Source organism: Dendrobates tinctorius, unplaced genomic scaffold (assembly GCF_039654945.1).
Source record: "Dendrobates tinctorius isolate UK_male_01 unplaced genomic scaffold, ASM3965494v1 ptg000074l, whole genome shotgun sequence".
NCBI classification, from domain to species: domain Eukaryota; kingdom Metazoa; phylum Chordata; class Amphibia; order Anura; family Dendrobatidae; genus Dendrobates; species Dendrobates tinctorius.
In genome coordinates, this window is record NW_027361742.1 from 17968220 (window position 1) to 17991622 (window position 23403).

A 23403-nucleotide genomic window follows, 5' to 3' on the forward strand; every position below is an offset into this window, starting at 1 on the left:
ATTAGTTAATTATAGATGGCATAATTGCCACATCACTAAAGAAGAAAAATGCAAAGCAACAACGACTCATGGGTGAATCTAGTAAAAACCGGAGAAAAATGGAGTCTAGGCTGGTTATAGCAAAAAATATCAAAATTTTTTTATTAGTCATAAAAAATGACGACAAGACATAACAGTGTGTACAAAAAAGACACAAAACATAATATAAAGGCGAGCAGACAATATGAGGGAAGGTACTGGTATGATTAAAAGTGACCTCAGAACCGTGGCAAAAATCTCCTGGAGTCACGCCTGGTACATGTGAGATAACACAAATGTATGGATACTATCACTGATCATAGTACTCTTAATGGAAAAAATGGTCCCAATTATAGTCAACATTATGCTATACCCCAAGCGTCGGGGCTCCAACCAATCATCATCAGTGTCACAGGTAAACAAATCCAATGGTACTCAAATAATATGGAGGAGCGCCGAACACTATGGCATACAGCGGGACTAAAGATCCATTATTTGAAAAAGTATGTGGAGCGGAGCAGCTATGATGAATAGTTCAGCCAAAATGCATTAAAAGTGTGTAATTACCCGTCATGTTTCCAGGCGTGAAGGCAGGATGATGAACCCCAACGTACGTTTCGATGTATAAATCTTCCTCAGGGGGCGTGGCTTTAATATGCCTGAGTTCCCATTTAAATACCCTGCTTATTTACTAAGTAACCAATAAGAATGTAGTGCGCCAAGTAGAGGTCAGTATATCCACCCATAAACGTCATACTTAGTCCTGATTCAAATGTGCCAGCCAATCCCTAAAGGCGGAAGGAACACCTCCACCAATAGTGTCCTCAAACGTCAGCGCTACCAGACAGGAAATGAGGGCGGTGACGCTCACTCCTGCCAGTAAAGTGCGCATACGTCACTTCCGCCCTTGATGTGGGGCGGTGAGTGACAGTGTGGAGGGCGGACGTTTGACCGCGTGCTGCTGATGAGCCCATACGTCACTACCGCTCTGCTGTCGCGTCACGTGGGACGGCCGGCGCCTAGCCGTCACCAGGCAACGCAACCAAGCCAGAGAGGGAAGGACGCATTGAGAACATCCAGCAACAAGAGGGGGAGGAAACATAAAGCACCGCTTAACACAAGGGACACATGGGCAAGGCATAAAGGCCATAGACAGATCATTTACGGGGAAAATAATAATAAACGGAGGAATGTATCATGAAGTCGGGACAAAACTATCCAAACGTGCAAATATAGTTAAACATTTGATAAATATAATAGGACAAAAATAACAGTAATGCCCCTAAAATAAACACAAATATAAAATGAAGAGGTATATGATAATATATCTATGTCTAGGGTAAGATACGTGTATACAAATATACAAGTAAAATACATTTACATATGCACATAGATATGGAGCATGAATAGATCGTGAGAATGGACACAACTTGCAAGCCGAAAAGGGCCTGACAGTACTAACTATACAGACATAATGCTAGCTATTAGGACCTCGCTGTAATACGAATAGTCCATGTAATACTCAGGCCAGGTCAGCTATGCATAGTCCGAATATATCCTTGACGACATATTATCCATATGCCTCAGATTGACATCTTGTCCGCAGATCTTAATAATACGAGTCTTGGGAAAAATGCAGGGACATCAATGGGATCACCTGGATAAGGCTAAAGGTGTTGGTCACTAAAAGAACAAAATAAAAACAATAAGCAACAAACAATGAAAGTGAAGAGAAAAACCAACAGAAACAATTAAAAGCCAAACTAAAAAAAATGGTGGGAGATGGAATAACCAATCTCGTAAGGTAAACAAGGGATGAAAGCTACTATTATAAACAGCGAATTTTATATTTTTAAAAATGTCCATGCAACTTTTTTGAGCCTAAACTGCTGCTTGTGAAACCAGCCTTATGATGACCAAATTGTGGTGAAAACTGTACCTGCAAGTTGAAACTGTACTACAATTTTGGTTAAAATTCCTTTGTGTCCTCAAGGTGGCACCTTCCTTGCTTACTTGCTGTGGAATGTCTCCTTCAGGTGACACGCAGCCACATGGCTTAGGAGGAATATGGCTTCTAATGTGTGCTGCACTTTCTGAGTGACGTTGGGATGTAAAGATTTGCTTGATTTTAGATTTTAACTAGAACATGAGCACAATGAATAAGATTGAAAATGCTTGAAGGTGTCTCTCCTGGTTACATACTGTGAGATCAGAAATAATCTCAAGGTACATTGGGCATTGGGATGCACTCCCACAATGTATAACACAATGGTTGGAATCCATACTTGTAAAATGGGAGTCACCTACTTTATTTGGAAACCCAACAATGCGTTTCAGGGTGGGGTAAACCCCTTCCGCAGGTCACATCACCAAATGCCAGTGAAATAGCATTCATCACATAAACCATGAACTATTAGCCCCTTTGCCCTTTTTACTGTTGCCGCACCTCCCACAAAAAAATGGAATGAAAAGAAATCAAACCTGCACATATGCCCCAAAATAAATACATCTGTTCTCCGCACAAAAAAACAGACCTCACAAATGTCCATTGATGTAAAAAGACAAACAGTTGTGGGCTTTGGAAAAAGGCGACACAAACAATTTTTTTTTTTTTTTTTTCTTCAAAATTTTGAATTCTCAAAGCCACTAGAATTGTAAAAATGTGTTTTGTCCTCCATGTAACTTTACTGATCTCAATAATCACTTTGCCAAGTCATTTTACTGAATAATAGTGTAAAAAGAAATACAAAAATAATGGAAGAAATACTTTTTTCTTGGAAGGATTTTTTTTTAAACTTTTATTTTTTGTATATTGTATAATTTAAAGAGGGGTATCAGTCAAAACGACAATTTGTAGCCAGTAAAAAGGGGTGTGTAGCTATATACTACAGTGGAAAATGTGTATATACAGGACTGCCTGCTGTTGTTGGCTGATGTATTCTGCAGATTCTCTTCTCACACACTTTGTCGAGTTTTGAATACCGTATATACTCGAGTATAAGTCGAGTTTTTCAGCCCCCTTTTGGGGCTAAAAAAGACCCCCCTCGACTTATATTCGGGTCACGGTGCCAACTTACCTGGTCCCCGTCATCTTCGCGGTCCCAGTCGTCTCCGCGGTCCCCTGCAGCGTCCTGGCGGCGGCGGCTGGTGATGATAGGGCCGCGGCGGCGTTCAAAATTTCTGCGCGCCGCTCTCTCCCGTCCTCCGGCAGTGACTTGCAGGGGGCGCGATGACGTGGAAAGCATGCGCCCTCTGTCTGAGTCACTGAAGTGCCGGCGACGCTCAGGAGCAGCTGTCATCAACGTAGGTGAGTATATAGTGTTTTTAAATTCCAGCAGGGGCAGCGGCAGCAACATGATAGGATTACCAGTAATCCTATCACTTTGGGGGCAGCATTACGGTATTTGGGCCACCATTCACTGTGCAGCATTTATGGGGGCATATGTTGTGCAGCGTTATTTGGGCCACCATTCACTGTGCAGCATTTTGGGGGCATACTGTATGTTGTGCAGCATTATTTGGGCCAGCATTCACTGTGCAGCATTTTGGGGGCATACTGTATGTTGTGCAGCATTAAATTTACCAGTATCTTCGGCAATTCCCACCCTAGACTTATACTCAAGTCAATAAGTTTTCCCAGGTTTTTGAGGCAAATTTAGGGGGGTCGACTTATACTCGGATCGACTTATACTCGAGTATATACGGTACCTTTTGTGAGACTGTCCCTTTAAGGGTGTACAGTGTATTCACATATCTCATTTTTCTCTTGTTTTTCTTCTAATTTTTGCTGTGAAATCACCGAATTTTACTGTTTTTGCATAATTCAGATATGTGAAATCTTATGCACTTGCAGCTTATTTTATCTCTGCAGATGTGAAGCAGTTTGATATATGTAGCATGTCCGTTCTTTCAGCGTTTTTGCAGTATTTTTAACCCATTGTGATGAATAGTGTTTTGTTTTTTTTTTAAAGCAACGTTTTCCTGCAGAAGTGTCTGCAGCAAATGCTTACTGTGCACACACTCGTACGCTTCCAGAGATAGGGGCCTTTTTCCTTTTACTTTTTATGGTGTATACAAGGGGCCCGGCTCACAGGATTCTATGGGGGTTGTCTTTAGGCTGCTCTGCCAACACCTGTAGCCCAGAGGGCAATAATGCAAAGACAATTCACATTAGGACTTACTAAAAACACACACATTCCTGGAACCGTATGGTGGATTTAAAAAAAAAAAGAGAAAAAAAATCTCTTGGGAGCAACAGGAATAAAATATTATTAATTTTGACTAGGTAACAGGTTCTGGTTAAGCAGACCATTACTACTGCATGTTTTCCACTACATGGTTCTCCTCATAAGGCAGCATGAATATAAACTGTAGTTCCCTATAGAGATAATGTTCCCCGTGCTGCTGATACAGTTGTGGCCAAAAGTATTGACACCCCTGCAATTCTGTCAGATAATACTCAGTTTCTTCCTGAAAATGATTGCAAACACAAATTCTTTGGTGGTATTATCTTCATTTCATTTGTCTTAAATGAAAAAAACACAAAAGAGAATGAAGCAAAAAGCAAAACATTGATCATTTCACACACAAATCCAAAAATGGGCCAGACAAAATTATTGGCACCCTCAGCCTAATACTTGGTTGCACAACCTTTAGCCAAAATAACTGCGACCAACCGCTTCCGGTAACCATCAATGAGTTTCTTACAATGCTCTGCTGGAATTTTAGATCATTCTTTGGCAAACTGCTCCAGGTCCCTGATATTTGAAGGGTGCCTTCTCCAAACTGCTATTTTTAGATCTCTCCACAGGTGTTCTATGGGATTCAGGTCTGGAATCATTGCTGGCCACCTTAGAAGTCTCCAGTGCTTTCTCTCAAACCATTTTCTAGTGCTTTTTGAAGTGTGTTTTGGGTCATTGTCCTGCTGGAATACCCATGACCTCTGAGGGAGACCCAGCTGTCTCACACTGGGCCCTACATTATGCTGCAAAATTTGTTGGTAGTCTTCAGACTTCATAATGCCATGCACACGGTCAAGCAGTCCAGTGCCAGAGGCAGCAAAGCAACCCCAAAACATCAGGGAACCTCCAACATGTTTGACTGTAGGGACCGTGTTTTCTTTGAATGCCTCTTTTTTTCTCCTGTAAACTCTTATGTTGATGCCTTTGCCCAAAAAGCTCTACTTTTGTCTCATCTGACCAGAGAACATTCTTCCAAAACGTTTTAAGCTTTTTCAGGTAAGTTTTGACAAACTCCAGCCTGGCTTTTTTATGTCTCGGGGTAAGAAGTGGGGTCTTCCTGGGTCTCCTACCATACAGTCCCTTTTCATTCAGACGCCGACGGATTGTACGGGTTGACACTGTTGTACCCTCGGACTGCAGGGCAGCTTGAACTTGTTTGGATGTTAGTCGAGGTTCTTTATCCAACATCCGCACAATCTTGCCTTGAAATCTCTTGTCAATTTTTCTTTTCCGCCCACATCTAGGGAGGTTAGCCACAGTGCCATGGGCTTTAAACTTCTTGATGACACTGCGCACGGTAGACACAGGAACATTCAGGTCTTTGGAGATGGACTTTTAGCCTTGCGATTGCTCATGCTTCCTCACAATTTGGTTTCTCAAGTCCTCAGACAGTTCTTTGGTCTTCTAGCTTTTCTCCATGCTCAATGTGGTACACACAAGGACACAGGACAGTGGTTGAGTCAACTTTAATCCATGTCAACTGGCTGCAAGTGTTATTTAGTTATTGCCAACACCTGTTAGGTGCCACAGGTAAGTTACAGGTGCTGTTAATTACACAAATTAGAGAAGCATCACATGATTTTTCGAACAGCGCCAATACTTTAGTCCACCCTCTTTTTTTATGTTTGGTGTGGAATTATATCCAATTTGGCTTTAGGACAATTCTTTTTGTGTTTTTTCATTTAAGACAAAATTAAATGAAGATAATAATACCAAAGAATTTGTGTTTGCAATCATTTTCAGGAAGAAACTGAGTATTATCTGACAGAATTACAGGGGTGTCAATACTTTTGGCCACAACTGTATCAGAGTAACTCTGATCATCTCACCCAGCAAAGCTTACTGTATAAAGACTGTACTATTCTTCCAATCTGCTGCCTTTTATCTATATGTCGTCAATATTCTGGTTAACATAGGGTCATGTAACATAAATCTCTGATGCATATTAGCAGTGCCGTCCGATTCCAAGTCCTCGCCTGTCTGCCTCTGGTTGTCTTGCCTCATGTTCATTCTCTATGTATGTTTTCCTCACTTTTTGTACAGATGACAATGATGGGAGCAGCAGTGATACAGCTCCACTTTTCCAAATGGCTGGGGATGGGAAAAACACGGATGACATCTCAATACCCATGTTGTTTTTATTCAGCAAGGAGGGAAATATAATTCTTGATGCAATTCGTGAATACAAAGAAGTGGAAGTTCTTCTCTCTGATAAAGCCAAAGACAGAGGTAATCCATTAATATTCACATCACAAATTCTGTGTAAACATTCAAAGGGCCCCAGTACTCGCTGCAGCCCCTCCATGCGGCTGTCTGATTGAGCACATGCAGAAATCCTATTCATAGAGGAGCTGATCCATTACCCGATCTCTAATCTCAGCCAGCCATGTGGCTGCCATGTATATCGGTGTACATTGTCATTGAAGATGTTATTAGAACACCAGATGCTTACTAAATGCCACACATGTCTCATGGAGTTTGTACTAATAGATCTAACATGGAACTATTGAGCATTTAGCATACTGATTCTCCTCAATTTCTCCTAGTCGGGCACAGTTTGCACCCCACAACTGATGTACATACCATGCACCACATTATCATGCATTTAGACACATTTTCTGCCTTATTAGTTAAAAGGAGCAGTGCATCGTCTACTAGTGACCCTGCTCCAAAAAAGTACCAAAGTATTGGCTTACCTTTCTAGCACAAAGTTGATATTAAATGGTGTAAACTAGGACAATGCAGTATATACATTTGTCGCAGTTCTGGTTTTCACTGTCCCACTGCTCCTACCAGAATCTGTGTATAACATGGGTTGATGTTTCAGCAACCATTGAATGAGACATCTGTCTGGGGAATGATTGTTTCGCTCACGCAGCCTCACATAGCTTAGTCTATGGCCTGGCCATAATGATAAATAACACCTCGTGAAGGTTCAGAGATTTTTCTGGAAATATTTTTTTTCCAACGGAAGATCGGTTGTACATGAAAAGATCTTATATTTTAAGGAGAGACCCCTTCTCCAACTTTTAGATAAATCTTGATACGTGGCCGTGTTTGTTCAGACAATGACAATGTGTTCTTGGTCAACTAAATCGATCACTTAAGTTTCACCTGCCGAACATTCATTTTGGTTGAGATTGTCCATATTCTTTTACTGTAGTCTCTTTATGGGCACACTGTCTCGAAATCCAGATGCTTATATGTAGGCAGAAACTGAGCACTTCTGTGTCGGTTCATTAGCAGCTGACTGGGTTGAGGTTCTTTACATTTTACTGAGTTGACCAAAAATGAACAAATTTTAGTGACGATATCTGATATCAAATTGTTACTTGCAAACAATCCATTCTGTACTTTCTGCACTGCTTTCAATCAACCACAGATCACCGAAAGAAAAAGGTTTATGCTATAAAGCTATTTTAATGTTTTTTATTTTTTTCACCTAATTACAGTAAATGTGAAAAAGCAACTTTTCTACAAAGGTGCCATTAATGCTGAAGTAGCCTTCAGAGACCACGCTGTAGTTTTCTTGATTTCCAGGCAAATCCCCGGATTGGATACTGGTCCAATCCATGAGGAGTAAAGGGTATATTTGCCCACATTGTTCAGACCGAGATTAGAAATAAAAGATAAATGAAGGAAATACTACGCGTTTTCCTATCTGATTAAAACCTAAAACTTGAGGTAATGATTAGTCATGAGCGAACGCACTCGGACATCGTGTTATCCGAGCATGCTCGGGTGCTAACCGAGTGACTTCAGTGTGCTCGAATAACATGTTTAGGTCTCCGCGGCTTCATGTCTCATGGCTGTTAGACAGCAGCAACACAAGACACTCAATTAGCACCCGAGCATGCTCGGATTACTAAGCGCATTCGCTCATATATATATATATATATATATATATATATATATATATATATATATATGTCCCCGAATCCCACAATCCGCCGCACCGGAAGTACGCTGACCGCCATTTTGGAACACCCAAGTGATGCCGCTGGGATCCAGGCTAACGCTGTGATCACGAGCCTGTGAAAGGGGTATAACGAGAGGGGTGTAATGAGAGGGTGTAATGAGGGGGGAGTAATGAGAGGGATGCCGCCGGACCCCCGCCAGGACCCACCGCCATACATATCAGGATTGGGGGGTGAGGGGACCATGCATACCAGGATTGGAGGGCGAGGGGGACCATGCATACCAGGATTGGAGGGGGACCATACATATCAGGATTGGGGGGTGAGAGGACCATGCATATCAGGATTGGGGGGTGAGAGGACCATGCATATCAGGATTGGGGGGTGAGAGGACCATGCATATCAGGATTGGGGGGTGAGAGGACCATGCATACCAGGATTGGGGGGTGAGAGGACCATGCATACCAGGATTGGGGGTGAGAGGACCATGCATACCAGGATTGGGGGGGTGAGAGGACCATGCATACCAGGATTGGGGGGTGGGGTGAGAGGACCATGCATACCAGGATTGGGGGGGGGGTGAGAGGACCATGCATACCAGGATTGGGGGGGGGTGAGAGGACCATGCATACCAGGATTGGGGGGGGGGGGTGAGAGGACCATGCATACCAGGATTGGGGGGTGAGGGGACCATGCATAGGGGGGGTGAGCGGACCATGCATACCAGGATTGGGGGGGGTGAGGGGACCATGCATACCAGGATTGGGGGGTGAGGGGACCATGCATAGGGGGGGTGAGCGGACCATGCATACCAGGATTGGGGGGGGTGAGGGGACCATGCATACCAGGATTGGGGGGTGCATTATTGCATTATTAATTCTTCATAAATAAACTACATACATATTCTAGAATACCCGATGCGTTAGAATCGGGCCACCATCTAGTCACTAATAATGATCTGTGTCCTGCATGGAAATCCCATCTGACCCAATCGCTGTCGGAAAGTTAATGTATGTAGTGATCATTGTTGGATAAAACGTAGTTTACATCCAGCTGCAGGATTGAATTATTGGCGTTGCAGCCCTCCAGATAAGTGTCACATCACTGACATATTGGTTGTCGCCTTTAACTTTGTTGCTCACAAACTGCTGGTAAATTCATTGATAAAATGATAGTTTTCCATCTATTTGAGAAGATAATTTGGAGGTGACACACAATTTCTGAGGAGTCTTGAGAGTTGTTTAAGATGAAATTGGTCAAAGTCTATTTTATCTCTATAATATCATGGACTGTGGTATTAATTAAAAAGTCAGGATAAAACATTTTGTTATATTTGTGGATGACTGGATTTAAGGTGTATGAGACCTACAAACTTGTGGTGTTAAACTGCCGCCGAATGGCTACATGTTTAGTGATTTGCGCTTGTTCAGACTGACCGCACTTCAGTGCACACGGACTGATCAATAATCGATCGTTCTGTGCACACAGACTGTCATTCTCTGAATTAGATTACCTGTTTACACAGGACGTGCTGATGATTAACTTTACACTTATTTCACCCTACAAACGAGTGTTTCTCATTGGCCATTTGATTGTCATCCAATTTACCTTGGCCAATTATCTGGAAACGTTTGTTCGTAGGATATTTGGCCGGTGTGTGTACCATAGGTGAATTTTACAGCAGTAATGCAAACTTTACTTGTACATCATCTGAAAATAATAATTTCAGCTTTTACTAGATGACCGGTTCAGTGGAAATATGCTTCTGTATGAGCCTTCATATTTCAGGCATAATGTCCAGGACAATCAGGAGTTCCAATCCAAGGTCCTAAGTCTGTAGGATCATAGACACAGGTGCACACCGGTTGTCACAACATTCTTTTTCCACCACCCCTCCTTCCCAGGATACCAGACAACAAATCGGGCAAAGGTTGGCATGACTCGGATAACTTAGCGCTGTCTATCTTGACATCACTCCATGGGTTGTGCACGGTTATCTCCTCAAACATTGAGTCATGATGACTTTTGCTACATCTGTGTCTCTTAATTATTGGCACTGTGCCTAATGCTGGCCCTACAGGACTTTCACACAGCCGCTTTAGGATGCACCTTTTATTCAAGAATGGGCTGTAAAGATCATAGTTTTGAACAACACACACCATAAGGTAGAATCCCAAATCACCAGTCGATCTATGGCCAGGTCTGGTGATGGGATTCAGACATTATTTTTGCACAATTAAAGTGAAACGGTGGAAAATATTCTCTGTTCTACATGTGTCTGTCTGCAGTCAATGTCTGATAGTTTGTGACATGGAGGGGATGGCAGTAAATTGTCTTGGTCTACTTTCTCAGCCCTCCACAATCTCTATGTATGAGCGGCTTCATTTAGGAACTGTTGGCTTCTAGGTAAACCGATTTTCTCTATATTTATCATCTCTTCCCCTTTTTAATTGCTGCTTTTGGATTTTCAGCAACTATTTTTAAAGGTAAAATAGTTCCAAACTACATTATTGAAAGCAGTAAGTACTTGCATTTCTTTGCCACATAATACATAGACTGGATTACCATGCTCAGAGAGGCACAAGTTATTTTCACGCTACCTATTAACAGGTCTAAAAATATGGATTGAGAAATCCCCCAGAGACCACATTTTGGTTGATAAAATGCATGCTAAGCAGAAAATGCGCAAAAAAACCTTTCTCTTCACCCTTTCTCCTTTCTCCTATTTGGTCATGTATCACAATTAGAACTGATAAATTTCTAACATTTTCTGTGTCCCAGATCATATAGTGTCTTTCTCCTTGCTGTCCTATGTCAGACATAAAGGGACGGTCAGCACAAGATGACTGTTCAAACCAAGGCCAGGCATTTGGTGCATCATGACAATGCCAAACATTTATACACACCTACCCACCTACTTGTTTTCCCTCTATTTCCACCCTTCCTTGTTTTTGACAGCTCTAGTTTTCTAGAGCCAGAGAAGGGCAGAAGTAGATGGTAAACCAGCAGGTATATAAATGGCCATGGCATGATGCACCGAGCGTCTGTGCTTGGTTTGAGCCGTCATTTTGTGCTGACAGCTCTTTTAAGATAGCTGACTGCTGCAGGAGCCTCTCCCCATTGCCCCATCTTCAGCACGTAAAAAGCTTATGCATAACCCAGCCCCCAGGTTGTTCACCAGCCAAAATTGGTATGAATGTAGTATATATTTACAAGCCTGTATTGTGAACACGTAGAAAGTCCTGCAGACTGACAAACCATGTGAGCAACATTATCTGCTGGTTACATTCATCCTTTAATTTCTTGATTGTGTTCCTTTATTTATAGTATTTCATTGTGTTTTAAGAGGTATTCCCTGGATTGAAAGTTCTCCCCTAACCATTATTAGCTCTAACACCGGGACCCACAAGGGGTCCATCTTGAATGGAGCGCGGATGCCCATACTGGACCTCCACTCTTATTCTGTGGCATTGCCAGCAGCAGATGAGCCCTGTAACTCGGCTTTTTCGAGTAGTCTGGTAGACTTCCACTCCATTCAAGATGCCAGAGATTCAACTGCTGAGATATGGAATAAGGGATCATTTTCAATTCTGGCATTACCCTGTTAATTTGTTGTTTGCAATGTGTATTGGACTAGCTTTTTTGTTATATAGAATTTGTTTGGTTTTTAGTATTATAAAAAATATATATTTTTCATAAATCATTGCTTCTTGTGATGTTATCAAACTTTGTAGAATATGTAAAGTGTCCTCTTCCTTGTCTTTTGTCAGCTGTCAGTCTTTTCCTGCCTGCAGAGAGCTAGGAATGGTTTCTTCAGTGTGTGTGTACTGCAGGTGTACACGCTACTATAACTTGTTTTTTTTTTTTTTTGTGTTTTTGGATTTTTCCCCCCAAACCGTTATTAACTATTATTTATTTCTAAGCAAACATATAGTATGCTCTCTATATATTTTAGGCCTATCTCCCTGACTTTTCCTTAGTCCCTCAGGTCAGTGCAATTGCCCAAATGCTACCAGTGTGAGTACATTGCATGAGCTTTCCTTTCCTATCCCTGAACTATTTTTCTAGCTTTGTGAAATGTTCACTTGTACAACATGATATTTATTTCATTTGATCTTTTATTTAGACTTGGATGGCGAGAGTGGAGAACTCAGATCTTTAGAAAATGATTCGCAAAAACAGATTTTGACAGAGCAATCAGTACCCCAGGAGGAGACTGTGAGCACCAAGGACTCTGAAGGCGATTCTCCACCAACCTCTCCGTTGGATGCTCTCCATTCCTTACATATAGACCATTCTTCTGATCTGACAGATGGAGATCTTCCATCAGAAATGAAGCCACCCCACACTGATGAGAGCCATGACTTTGTAGAGAACTCACAGACTCCAGCAGAAAATCCAGAAAAATCTGAGAGCGAGGGGTGGGACAGTAAAGTTCAGCCAATAGAGTCTATATTGGCAGATTGGAAAGAAGATATTGAGGCTTTTGAATTGATGGAAAAAGATGAACTATGACCAAAAATAATTCTCAGAACTCCTACTTAAATAATGGAAAGCTTATTACTTGCCTTCCCTAAGGGAAAGACCTTATTGTGAACAGCGAATGTGAAAGCGAATACTTGGCATTGTCCTATGTACATTTTCCAGTCTCCAAGGCATGTCCAGATCAAGCTTCCTGGTGAATCAGGGGACTCTTCAATTAATGGAAAAAAAAAAGTTGTAAGAGTAAAGATGATATTTTTATGATTATCTAAAAGGGCTTTGTTTCAGAAAGCGAATGCCTGTACTGTTTTTTGAAAGCAATCTCCATTTTCTTCACCAAAACTGAAATCTGTATACATGTGGTATACGGGAATTGGTTACATTTATTTATTAAAAACTTTTGTGCATAAGATTTTCCCTGCCGCTTAGAAGCTGTAGTTCGGACCGAAGTATTTGTCTATTACAGTGACCCGATGTTTGTAGCTGCTCAGTACATGATCCCTGGAACCCCTGCGATAACACGAGTAGTATACCAGATGTGGACTCTAGGGACCAGCGTTTGTTGGAATCGTCTCACAGCATACTCTTCATTTGCAGGCATGTTTATTTTCTAAATGTGGTCAGCCTGGCAAGTGAAATCCACATTCTTTATAACCTTGGCATTTTCTGTGCCCTGTTTGATCAACGTGCAATATTATTGGGCAAAGATATTTTTCCTACATGTTTATTAAGGTGTTCTCCCTTCAGTAAAGGTATCCATTGCGTAGGTTTCGCTGCACAATATTGAGAGATGCTTGTATGGGCGGGCATGGTATATGTCAGGTATTCGTCCTTATGTGTTTGCATGTCTTCAGGCTGTCCTACACATCTGATTGTCTGCATATCTTTGCTGTAAAGAATGGTGCCAGCCGCACTCCCCACCACTGTGACCGCTTCTGGTTATTAGGTTACTAGCACCGATGTAGAGCCGTTGGGGTATTCTGCCAGACTATGTCCACCACCGGCTCCTTACTTTTCTGTTGGGTGAGCCAGCTCTTCAGATTTTATGTTCTTCGTTTCCTGAGTTATTGCATAGACATTTGACACCCAATGTACTTGTAACTGGAGCACTTTTTTTTGTTAGATTTTAAATATTTTTTTTGTTGTTTTGGAAGTTTTATCAATGTTAAACCTTACTGCAAAACCCTAACTAAGCCTGCATTACTGCCAACCTTCCTGTGCCTTTCTCGGAGGGGTCTCATAAGCTTGCGCTTGTTTGCTAGAGGCTTTTTTTCTTAATTATTATAATTTGTGTTAGAGAAAGATGGTAACCAGCGACCACAAGATCTTCCTGTGAAAGACGTGGCCAAAGATGCTCAGATCAGAGCCATACGAAAATGGCAGAGGGGTAAAGTTACAGCTTTACTGAGGCTGATGTTGAATATGACTTAAGAAAGTAGTGTTTTGCCCTAATATGCAGCCGCACATCATTTAATGGTGAATCATTTTTTTCTTAAAGAAACAGTCGCATGACTTTTTTTTTTCATTCCCTAAACTTGTCCTGAGTAAATGTTAGCGTTATTAGTGTTAATATATTCACCGACCACCATTCTTCTCCTCTTCCTTGTCACATGTTGACTATTCAGATCACTCTATGCATGGGCCTGAAGTCTCTTTAACATGGAGAATCGTTCTGACACTCCTTAGGCTTACATTGTAAAAGACACTTCTGGGTCACACGGTGTGCAGTGTGATCTGGACAGTCTGAATCATCCAACACATGAGGGAGAAGAGGAGCAGAACCGCGCTGGATACCGGCGAAGACGCCGAATGGTGAGTATATCAACACACTTTCACTAAAGGATTATGCTGACATCCGTGGATCTGTGTCGCATCTTGGTCCACAATGCACTGACTGACCATGGGCTTACCGACCCAAGCATCTCCGCCTCAAGCTCAGCCAGTCCGTGCTTTGCGGTCTGTGATCGGACCAACATTCATGGATGTCTGCATGATCCCTTACATTCACACATGTAAATATAGGTTACAACTCTAAATGCAACAGAGCGTTTTCTTTGTAATCTTGGTATTTGTAAAACTTGATTTATTGCTTGTTTGGGGTGCGAAAAGTAGTGTCACTATGGCTGCTTTAATTGTGCTTCGCATGTAATTTCTGTATCTGGTATTAATGCTCTTCAGATGGGACAGTCTTTATTGTACTTACAATCCCATTGACCTCACATGTGATTTCCAAGTGGACTTTCATTCCCCACTTAATCCCACACATTCCTACCAAGCAGGTGAAGGCACATGTCAGACAATGGGGAAGTCTAATATTTGTACTAAAATCTGGCATTCACATCCAGATTTTCTTTGTTTATTAAAATTCCTTTAATGTAGCTTTATTTGGACCTATTATGGTTTTATATACTTTTTCTGACACGCATTTATAGGTCCACATACACGTTAGATAAAAGTTGACTGAACCCACTAGTGTTGGCGGGATCTGCCAATCATCAGATGTGTATGTGAGCCATCTGCCCTGACCGGTGAAGTCAGGGGCGAGAATGATTGGCTCTGCCTATCCTTTTGTTTAGCGGGAAGATGAGCTCATGCCTGGATAGTTTGGCCGAGGCCCTCTCATAGAGAACACAACAGTGCTCAGACGTCAAACAAGTAATCATTCAGCTGACAGCTATCGGATGTATGGCCACCTTACGGGTGGAGATGACATCCCAGAATAAATACCGTAACATAAGATGTGTTATCAGCTTATTTTCTTAATCAAATTGGCCTCACTTTTGTTTTTCTGTGTGACTTTTTTTTCTGGCTTGTGACATTTGTGAGCGTTCTGCAGGCCAGTGCTGGAAACGGTTACCAGACTACGGACTGTAGGTTTAAAGGGAATGTCACCCTTTTTTTGGACTATGAGCTGCCGACATCGCCATCAGGGGCTTATCTACAGCATTCTGTAATGTAACCTGAAAGATAAGAAAAACAAGTTAGATTTTACTCACCCAGGGGTCCAGTCCGGTCCGCTGGGTGTCGCCGGACGGCAACACCCATCGGACCGGAACCCTGGTGAGTATAATCTAACTCTTTTTTTCTTATCTTTCAGGTTACATTACATTACAGTATGCTGTAGATAAGCCCCTGATGGCGATGTCGGCAGCTCATAGTCCAAAAAAAGTGACTGATTCCCTTTAAGGAACTGTATTGTAAATTGACTTGTCCTCCACTTTCTAGCCCTAGTACTGGGTGTCGTCACCCTATAGACATCTCTCCTTTTTGAACAGTGCAGATCTATCACTTTCTAAATCTGTTTTTACTAAACTATCACTGTATATTGTAGTTTTAGTGCTGGCTTTTTTATATAAATACAGCTGTGGCAAAAATTAAGAGGGCACTTTCAAGTGTTCAGTTTATCTGATTTTTCTCTTTATAGGTATATTTTTGAGTAAAATGTAAATTGTTCTTTTAGTCTACAAACTTCTGACAACGTCTCCGAGTTTCCAAGCAATAAATTTAGTATTTTTTTTCTGACAAAGAAAAATGGTCAAAATAAAAAAAAACAGTGCTTTCAGACCTCAAATAATGCTATGAAAACAAATTCATAATTATTTAGAAACAACATTACTAATGTTTTAACTCAGGAAGAGTTCAGAAATATTTTGTGGAATAACCATGATTTTTAATCACAGCTTTCATGCGTCTTGGCATGCTTGCCACCAGCCATTAACACTGCTTCTGGCGCAAAAATGTAAGCAGTTCTTCTTTGTTTGATGGCTTGTGACTATCCATCTTCCTCTTGAATACATTCCAGAGGTTTTCAATGGGGTTCAAGTTTGGAGAATGGGCTGCCCATGATAGGGTTTTGATGTGGTGGTCTCTTAATTTTTGTCAGAGCTGTATATTCTTTTTCTGGTTAGTAATGCCTTGCATGGTACTGTTTGTGTGCCCTACATACTGTTGCCTCAAGTCATACAGTGGTGCACACAACAGATATTCATTTTTTTGATGGTTGCAATCTGACATTTGGCCATTAAGCTAATTTGTCACCAGATTTTTGCTACCCCACCTGAAAGCAGCAAAATGTATGGGTAGAGACTCTGATTCCAGCCATCTGTCACTTACTGAGCTGCTTGGTACAGTTTTGATAAAATCTGTTTTTATCTGTCACAGATTTAGCAGTTCTCTAAATGCTGAGCCCTGTATAACCCCGCCCACAACACTAATAGGCGGCTTTCATGTACACTGTGTATAGGCCTTACAGCTGGTGGGTTCGGGGTTATACAGGGTAGGAGGAAAGCATTCAATGAGACAGCTAGTCCTTTAGTGATAATCTGCTGATAAAACACTGATTTGTGTCAAAACTCTACAACAAGCAGCCCAGTAAAACACCTCTGTGATCAGGCTTTCAGCCCACATTCTGCTCTCAGATTACATGGCAACAACCTGCTGACTTATTCCCTTTGACATGGTGAAAAGTGTTTTTTTATGGTTTTGCCTCCCTTACTGCATGCGTTAAGCTTGTGTGAGACGAGGATCTTCCTGAATTCTGTCCATTCAGTACATGGTCATGTGTATAGTGGCTTATCACAGTGCTCTCATTTATTTCCTTTCAGGTCTCCTTTTTCTCATGCTATAGATTATTCTAAAGGCTAATACTGAACATGAAGCTTGTTACTGCCGCAAAAGCCAATCTAGAGTCATTGTAATAGTGTACGTAACGTCCTGTCAAATTAGTTACACATCCTAATAGTTAAGGTTCTAATAAATCTCTTATATACCTTATTTGGTTTATTTTCAGAAAGGGTTAATGTTGGATTTTTATATAAAAAAGAAATATCCAATCTGTGTATTGTTTACATTGCTTTATGGGGTTGAGAAGTAAAGGAATACTTTAGATTAATGGCACAGGTTATTTGTAAAGAATTAGATATATTCTATGGCTGTGGTTTTCATATAGTAGCATGTGGTAGACGCCCTGCCCCGGATTACTTTGCTTTAGTAAGGCTATGTGCACACGCTGCGGATTCACCTGCGGGTTTTTCCGTGCGGAACCGCAGGTAAAACCGCAGGTGAAGTGACCTGCGGATTAGCCTGCAGTTTTCCCCTGCGGTTTCACACCTCTACTATGTTAAAGGTGTGAACCCGCAGCGGAATCCGCAGAAACAATTGACATGCTGCAGTTTATAAACTGCAGCAAAACCGCAGCGTGAGCACAGCGGTTTTTAAAACCCATAGGGCTACATGGTACTGTACCATGTCTGCGAAACTGCTGCAGTTCCGCAGGGCCAAAACCGCAGCGGAACCACAGCAAAAACCGCAGCGTGTGCACATAGCCTAATGTTGCCATACTGACTTCTCTAGTTCACGTTGTTGGAGCGCCCCACAGGTCCTTAGGTTACTCTGTACTGGGCCGGTCGGTTCTTTAAAGTGGATGTCATGGTAGCAATGACCCGGTCCGTGGCCCTGGGCGTCCAGTAAAGTTTATAAACGATGATGATGATGATGGGGTGGATGAAAGATGATAATGTTAAAGGGGTGGTTTGTAAGAGATGTTTGTCGTGACGCCAATTGTGTTTTCTGGTCAGAGGTGATCGTCGCTGCAGAGCAGATCCTCTGGGACCGATGGTAACGCAGCAGAGTTGTTATAGCTCTCCACAGGCAGAGCTTTTGTCCCACGGCAGTTAAGGTGTTATCAGTTAAGATGGTGGCTGTGATGGTGCGTGCGGTGCAGGGCAGGTGAGGCGCAGAATTACACAGAGGACACAGTGGTGTGCAGTTTCAGAGTTTTACTCACGGTTCATTTGTGCACAGGTGCCCGCTTAGTGCCACGTCCTTCAGGTGAGGGGTCCAGCAAACTCCCAGGTAGATCGGAAAGAACTTTCCAGGATTCCCTTTGACGTTCGCCTTTCCTGGCCGTCTCACTGCGCTGATCTTTACCTCGCCTACTCAACGCCTTCACAAACAGTGTCCCCAAGCCAGTAGCCGCAGACCCTGTCTGGCTCCTATATGGCTGCCTTTTTAGGGAATGAGTGTGGTTGTGGCTGAGGCACTTAGTTACCCCAGCCTCCGGCTTTCTAGCTGAGCCTGGTTATTATCCACTAGTCTTGGGGGCCGGCTCCCCCACTGCGACCTGGTCCTTCCACTTCTGGATACGGGCTCCACTGGTGGCTTCTGCATTCCTGTACCCCAAGGACCCCTTCTGTCTTCCTAGGATCTTCCTTCAGACTTTCCTCACAACACTCTGGCTCTTACTCTTCCTACTCGTCCTTCTCCGTCACCAAACGCTCACTGACTCTCACCCTCTAAGCTCCTCCCCATTTACCTACCAACTCCGCCCACCTCCCAACCCCTTTACTACCCAGCCAGGGATGAGATCATCCTCCCGTAGGGTACATCAAGGGTGCCCTGCTGCTATAGTGTGTGTTGGGTGTCGGTGTTGGGAGTCCTAGGTAGTGCCCCCTCCTTACCTGAGAGTGGGATACCACACCCTCTGGATGAGGTGCAGTATCTCTGTGGCGACTGGATCCTCAGGGGCGCCACATTATGATCAGAGGAAAAAAGCTGTGTGAGGCCACTTGGGACTATGCACCGCAGAGGAAAAGTAGGTATTGCTGGGTACCTATTCATATGAATGCACGACCACGTAAAGGATGACCATGTAAGATATGGTCCTCATTGGCCGATGGTTTCTAAGTAAGTGATTGCTGTTGTAGCAATGTAAAATTCTGAAGAACTTTCATTTCTTTGCTTTTATTGAAAACACTACATATATGAAAAAAAGTATGGAATATACATACATAATTTTTTGCTCTTAGTTTAGTTTTGCCAAATCTGTAAATCTCAGTAGAGAGGTACTGTGCATATGAGGCAATCTCTTCGCTCAAGCAAAATTACATGATTCGTCTTGAGAACTGATCAGAACATTGAGAATTAATTTATCTTGATCGTTTTATTAACAAGTCAGAACCCTTTGAACAAGCAAATAGTCTTAAGGGGGTTTTACACATAGCGATATCGCTAGTAATATCGCTAAAGCGTCACCGATTTTGTGACGCAGCAGCGATATTGCTAGCGATATTGCTTTGTGTGATACTTCCGACCGGCTCCCCCGCTGTCTGTCTCTGTTCGCGCGAGATCGTCCACTTCTCGTCGGCTGCTTCCTGCTGGCGCCGACGAGGGTGGGAGGACGTTGACATTGCCGCGTCTGACAGGTAAGTAATGACCGCTGCTGCATCGCTGTGAGATCTGCCTGTGTGGCAGCTCACTAGCGACCATTTAGAGATGCACCAGCGATCCTGACCGGGTCGTATCGTGGTCGGGATCGCTGGTGCATCGCTAAATGTAAAGGGGGCTTTAGAAATAAGCGTTACTCTGATAGGAAACATGAGGCCTCTTTCAGGCGGCAATTTTTCTCACGTACAAGAAAATCTGACCAATTATTATGATCAGAGTGTTTTTTTTTTTTTTTTTTTTTTTTTCTTCCAGTCTGTAAATATCGGACCACAATCTGTTGTCATTCCAGTGTGTTCTGCTATTTATTTCCTGAACCCATAGACATGCATTGCCGATACTGATCCGACCCTTGGATTCAAAATCTGACGTCTCAATTTTTTTGAAACTGACTACTCTGTCCAAGGAAGAGAAGACCTATGAACAGCCCCATTGCTTATCATAAGTATGAGTGCCATCTGTGAAAACCACACATGGCACTCATACCAGAAAAACTGACGTCTGACTGCGCCCTGTCTGAACATTAAGTGTTTTCTATGGACATTAAAAAGCTATTTGGCTGTTTTGCAAGTAGAAAATGATGCAACTTACTAACATACTTTAATATTATTGTCACTGATGTTATGAATTCCGCCCTGTCCTCACTCACTTGGACAGCAAACCCCCCTCATCATGTATGGGCAGAGAAGCTTTGTTCACATGAGCATATAAGAAAAAAATAGTCCGTTTTTCATCTAGAAAAGCTGACGATTTTCCTCTAAATTGTCATCCGTAATGAGGTGCGTATGACATCTGTTCTTATACATCAGCAATTAATAACATTTTTCAAGGTGGAGTACAGTCTCTTATGTTAAAGAATTTCAATGTATCCATAAAAATTGGATGCTATACTTTTGATCCTTTTGGGATGTGATATTTATTTTTCCCACCCATAGACTTGTATGGATGAGTCTCCTCTAATATACAGAAGACTAGTGCATGCTGCAATTTTTTTTTTCCATAAAAAAAGCCACCTGACAACCTATTTTAATAACATTGGTGCTGAGTGCTGCCAGCTTCTTCACGGCCAACACCCGGCCTGAAACTTAGGTTGTGTGAGTTTGGCCAGAAGGTGAGGAAGCTCTCTGGGCACGTCAGAACAAACTCAGGAGTGAAGCTGCTGGGATGACCAGAGGGTCTAAATTTGGAGCATCATCGTCGACATAAAGAATTTGTTTTTAACGTTTGTCTATTTACAAAGCAACCAAATATTTCTTTGTCCTTAGCCGCTTTCCTAACCACCTGGATGGATGGTCCACAGCCACCGACCCTGCATTGAAGGTCCGGTTTAGAATCTGTATCTGCCGGGTCCATTGTGTTGGAGCGTCGTTCCAGTAGTAGCTGATGGAGTGCGCAGCTAGGGAGTCACCAGGGCTGTTCATTGCAGCCATCTGATACATTTCTGCAGTGTACTGACCCAGGCTGTGGCTTCACACCTCTAACATTGGTCTGTAATGAAGGTGCCAGTTGCCCTTTATCTGAGAAGATATGTAATACAAGGAGATGTAGAGACGTAAGCCACTGCTGGCAGATATCTATTAATAAAGGAGTTAAAGGGAACATGCTATGTCCGCTAACAAGATTAACCAGCAAATATGGGGTTAATCTGAAGGTCAATGATGTTCTAAAGCTGTGTGGCCGCTGCACTGAAAGCCTGGCTACTGAGGGAAAAATAACTTTTTTCCTCCCATCATCCTACAGCTTTCAGTCTTTGAGGCACAGCTTCAGTCCCTGCTTGTTATCAGCAAGTGGTGGTTGTTGGCACGCCCTGGCTCACTGACGGTGGTCTTTACAGTGTATCACTGCAGAACCGGCTGTCAGTCAGTGGCAGGATGTGGTTACAGATGCCACTCACTATGTACTGAGCAGTGTCTGAAGCTGCGCCTCTAGGACTGAGAGCTCGAGACTGCCAGTAGGAATAAAGTTCATCTCCAGTCTTTAGCCCGGGCCTTCAGTGCTGCGACTGTACAGTTTTACAACAATGTTAAGTTGCAGATTATCCGCATTTCTGCGGGTTAGTGGCATTTAGGGATATGACTGGTTGCCTTTAAACTTAAGTTGCATAATTAGTTATTCATTGCATAGAACTGAATGTTCCCTGGATAAGGGTTACATGCATTACATAGGTCTCTGGATAGTTTCGCTGTGCCTTTAGTGACACTTCCCTTCCATGGGGTGCATAGCTTAGCATCATTGTGGTTTAATTTTTTTTTTTTTTTTTTTTTTTTTTATTGCCAGTTATTCTAAATGTAATTTTTATGAAGCCTGCATTTCCAGCACAATCTGTATTTTGTACTTGGGGATAGCCTATTTTTATTTCTTTACGGTTATGTGCTCGCATCTTGGATCTGAACTGCCAATTTTCATAAGAAGTGCAATGAGTCCCTTAGTTCCTAAAGCTCAATCAGTCCATGCATGTGTGTGATACACCTGATTAGTAGAAACTGATTTTCTTACTTTTCACTTAATATTTTATAAACAGGCATTTTATTTGGCAAAAAAAGTCCCGTGGCCCAGCATTCTGTAATGTACTGTAAGAGCCCGGTTTTAAAGTGTATATAACCCCGTGTATATAATTGTGTATTTGACTTGATTGCAAAGATTTAATAAAGTCCTGTAAATATTCTAGATCTGGTTAACGTACATCTATAATTTACCTGCCTTTTTTGTTAAACCACAGTAAACTCCAAATAAGAAATGCAAGTATCCACTTTACCAGAATTTAACATGTACACCTTAAACACAGTTATTTAATTCCCTTCATGATGGTCTGCTGCTTTGATATTGATGACCAATTTGTAAGATTCTAAAGGCCCTTTTACATTTAGCGATGCGCCAGCTATCCGACCCGGTCGGGATCGCTGGTGCATCGCTAAATGATCGCTAGTGAGCTTTCACACAAAGATCTCACAGCGACGCAGCGGACGATACTCACCTTTCACACACCGATCCAGACGTCCTCCCACCCGCCTCCAGCGTCGCTCGTCTCACACAACAGGAAGCCCAGCAGGAAGCTGACGACGAGAAATGGAGCCGCTCGATCAGCGATGGACAGCGGGGGATCCGGTCGGAGGTATCACACATAGCGATATCGCTATAACGTCACAAAATCAGTGACGTTTTAGCGATATTGCTAGCGATATCGCTATGTGTAAAACCCCCTTAAGACTATGTGCACAAGCTGCAGATTCACCTGCGGGTTTTTCCGCGCGGATCCGCAGGTAAAACCGCAGGTAAAGTGACCGGATTAGCCTGCGGTTTCACACCTCTACTATGTTAAAGGTGTGAAACCGCTACAGAAGCCGCCCAAACAATTGACATGTGGTTTGTAAACCGCAGCAAAACCGCAGTGTGAGCACAGTGGTTTTGAAATGCCATTGGATAACATGGTACTGTACCATGTCTGCGGAACTGCTGCGTTTCCACAGGGCCAAAAACGCTGCAGAAACGCAGCAGAATCTGCGACGTGTGCACATAGCCTAAGG

At 42.5% G+C, this 23403-nt stretch overlaps 1 protein-coding gene across 3 annotated transcripts in view; it reads left to right on the top strand.

Annotated features, from left to right (window-relative positions):
- The window catches only part of EDEM3 (ER degradation enhancing alpha-mannosidase like protein 3), a 146714-nt gene extending 133644 nt beyond the window's left edge, over positions 1-13070 (top strand). For 2 of the 3 annotated variants that reach the window (XM_073582903.1, XM_073582902.1), the window contains exons 19-20: positions 6303-6488; positions 12303-13070. In XM_073582903.1, the coding sequence (XP_073439004.1) occupies positions 6303-6488; positions 12303-12691 (575 nt within the window). In that variant the 3' untranslated portion in view covers positions 12692-13070. Of the gene's footprint in view, positions 1-6302; positions 6489-10647; positions 11809-12302 lie in introns of those variants that run through there. The other variant, XM_073582904.1, reaches the window with a different exon arrangement.
- The last annotated feature ends 10333 nt before the right edge of the window (positions 13071-23403 follow it).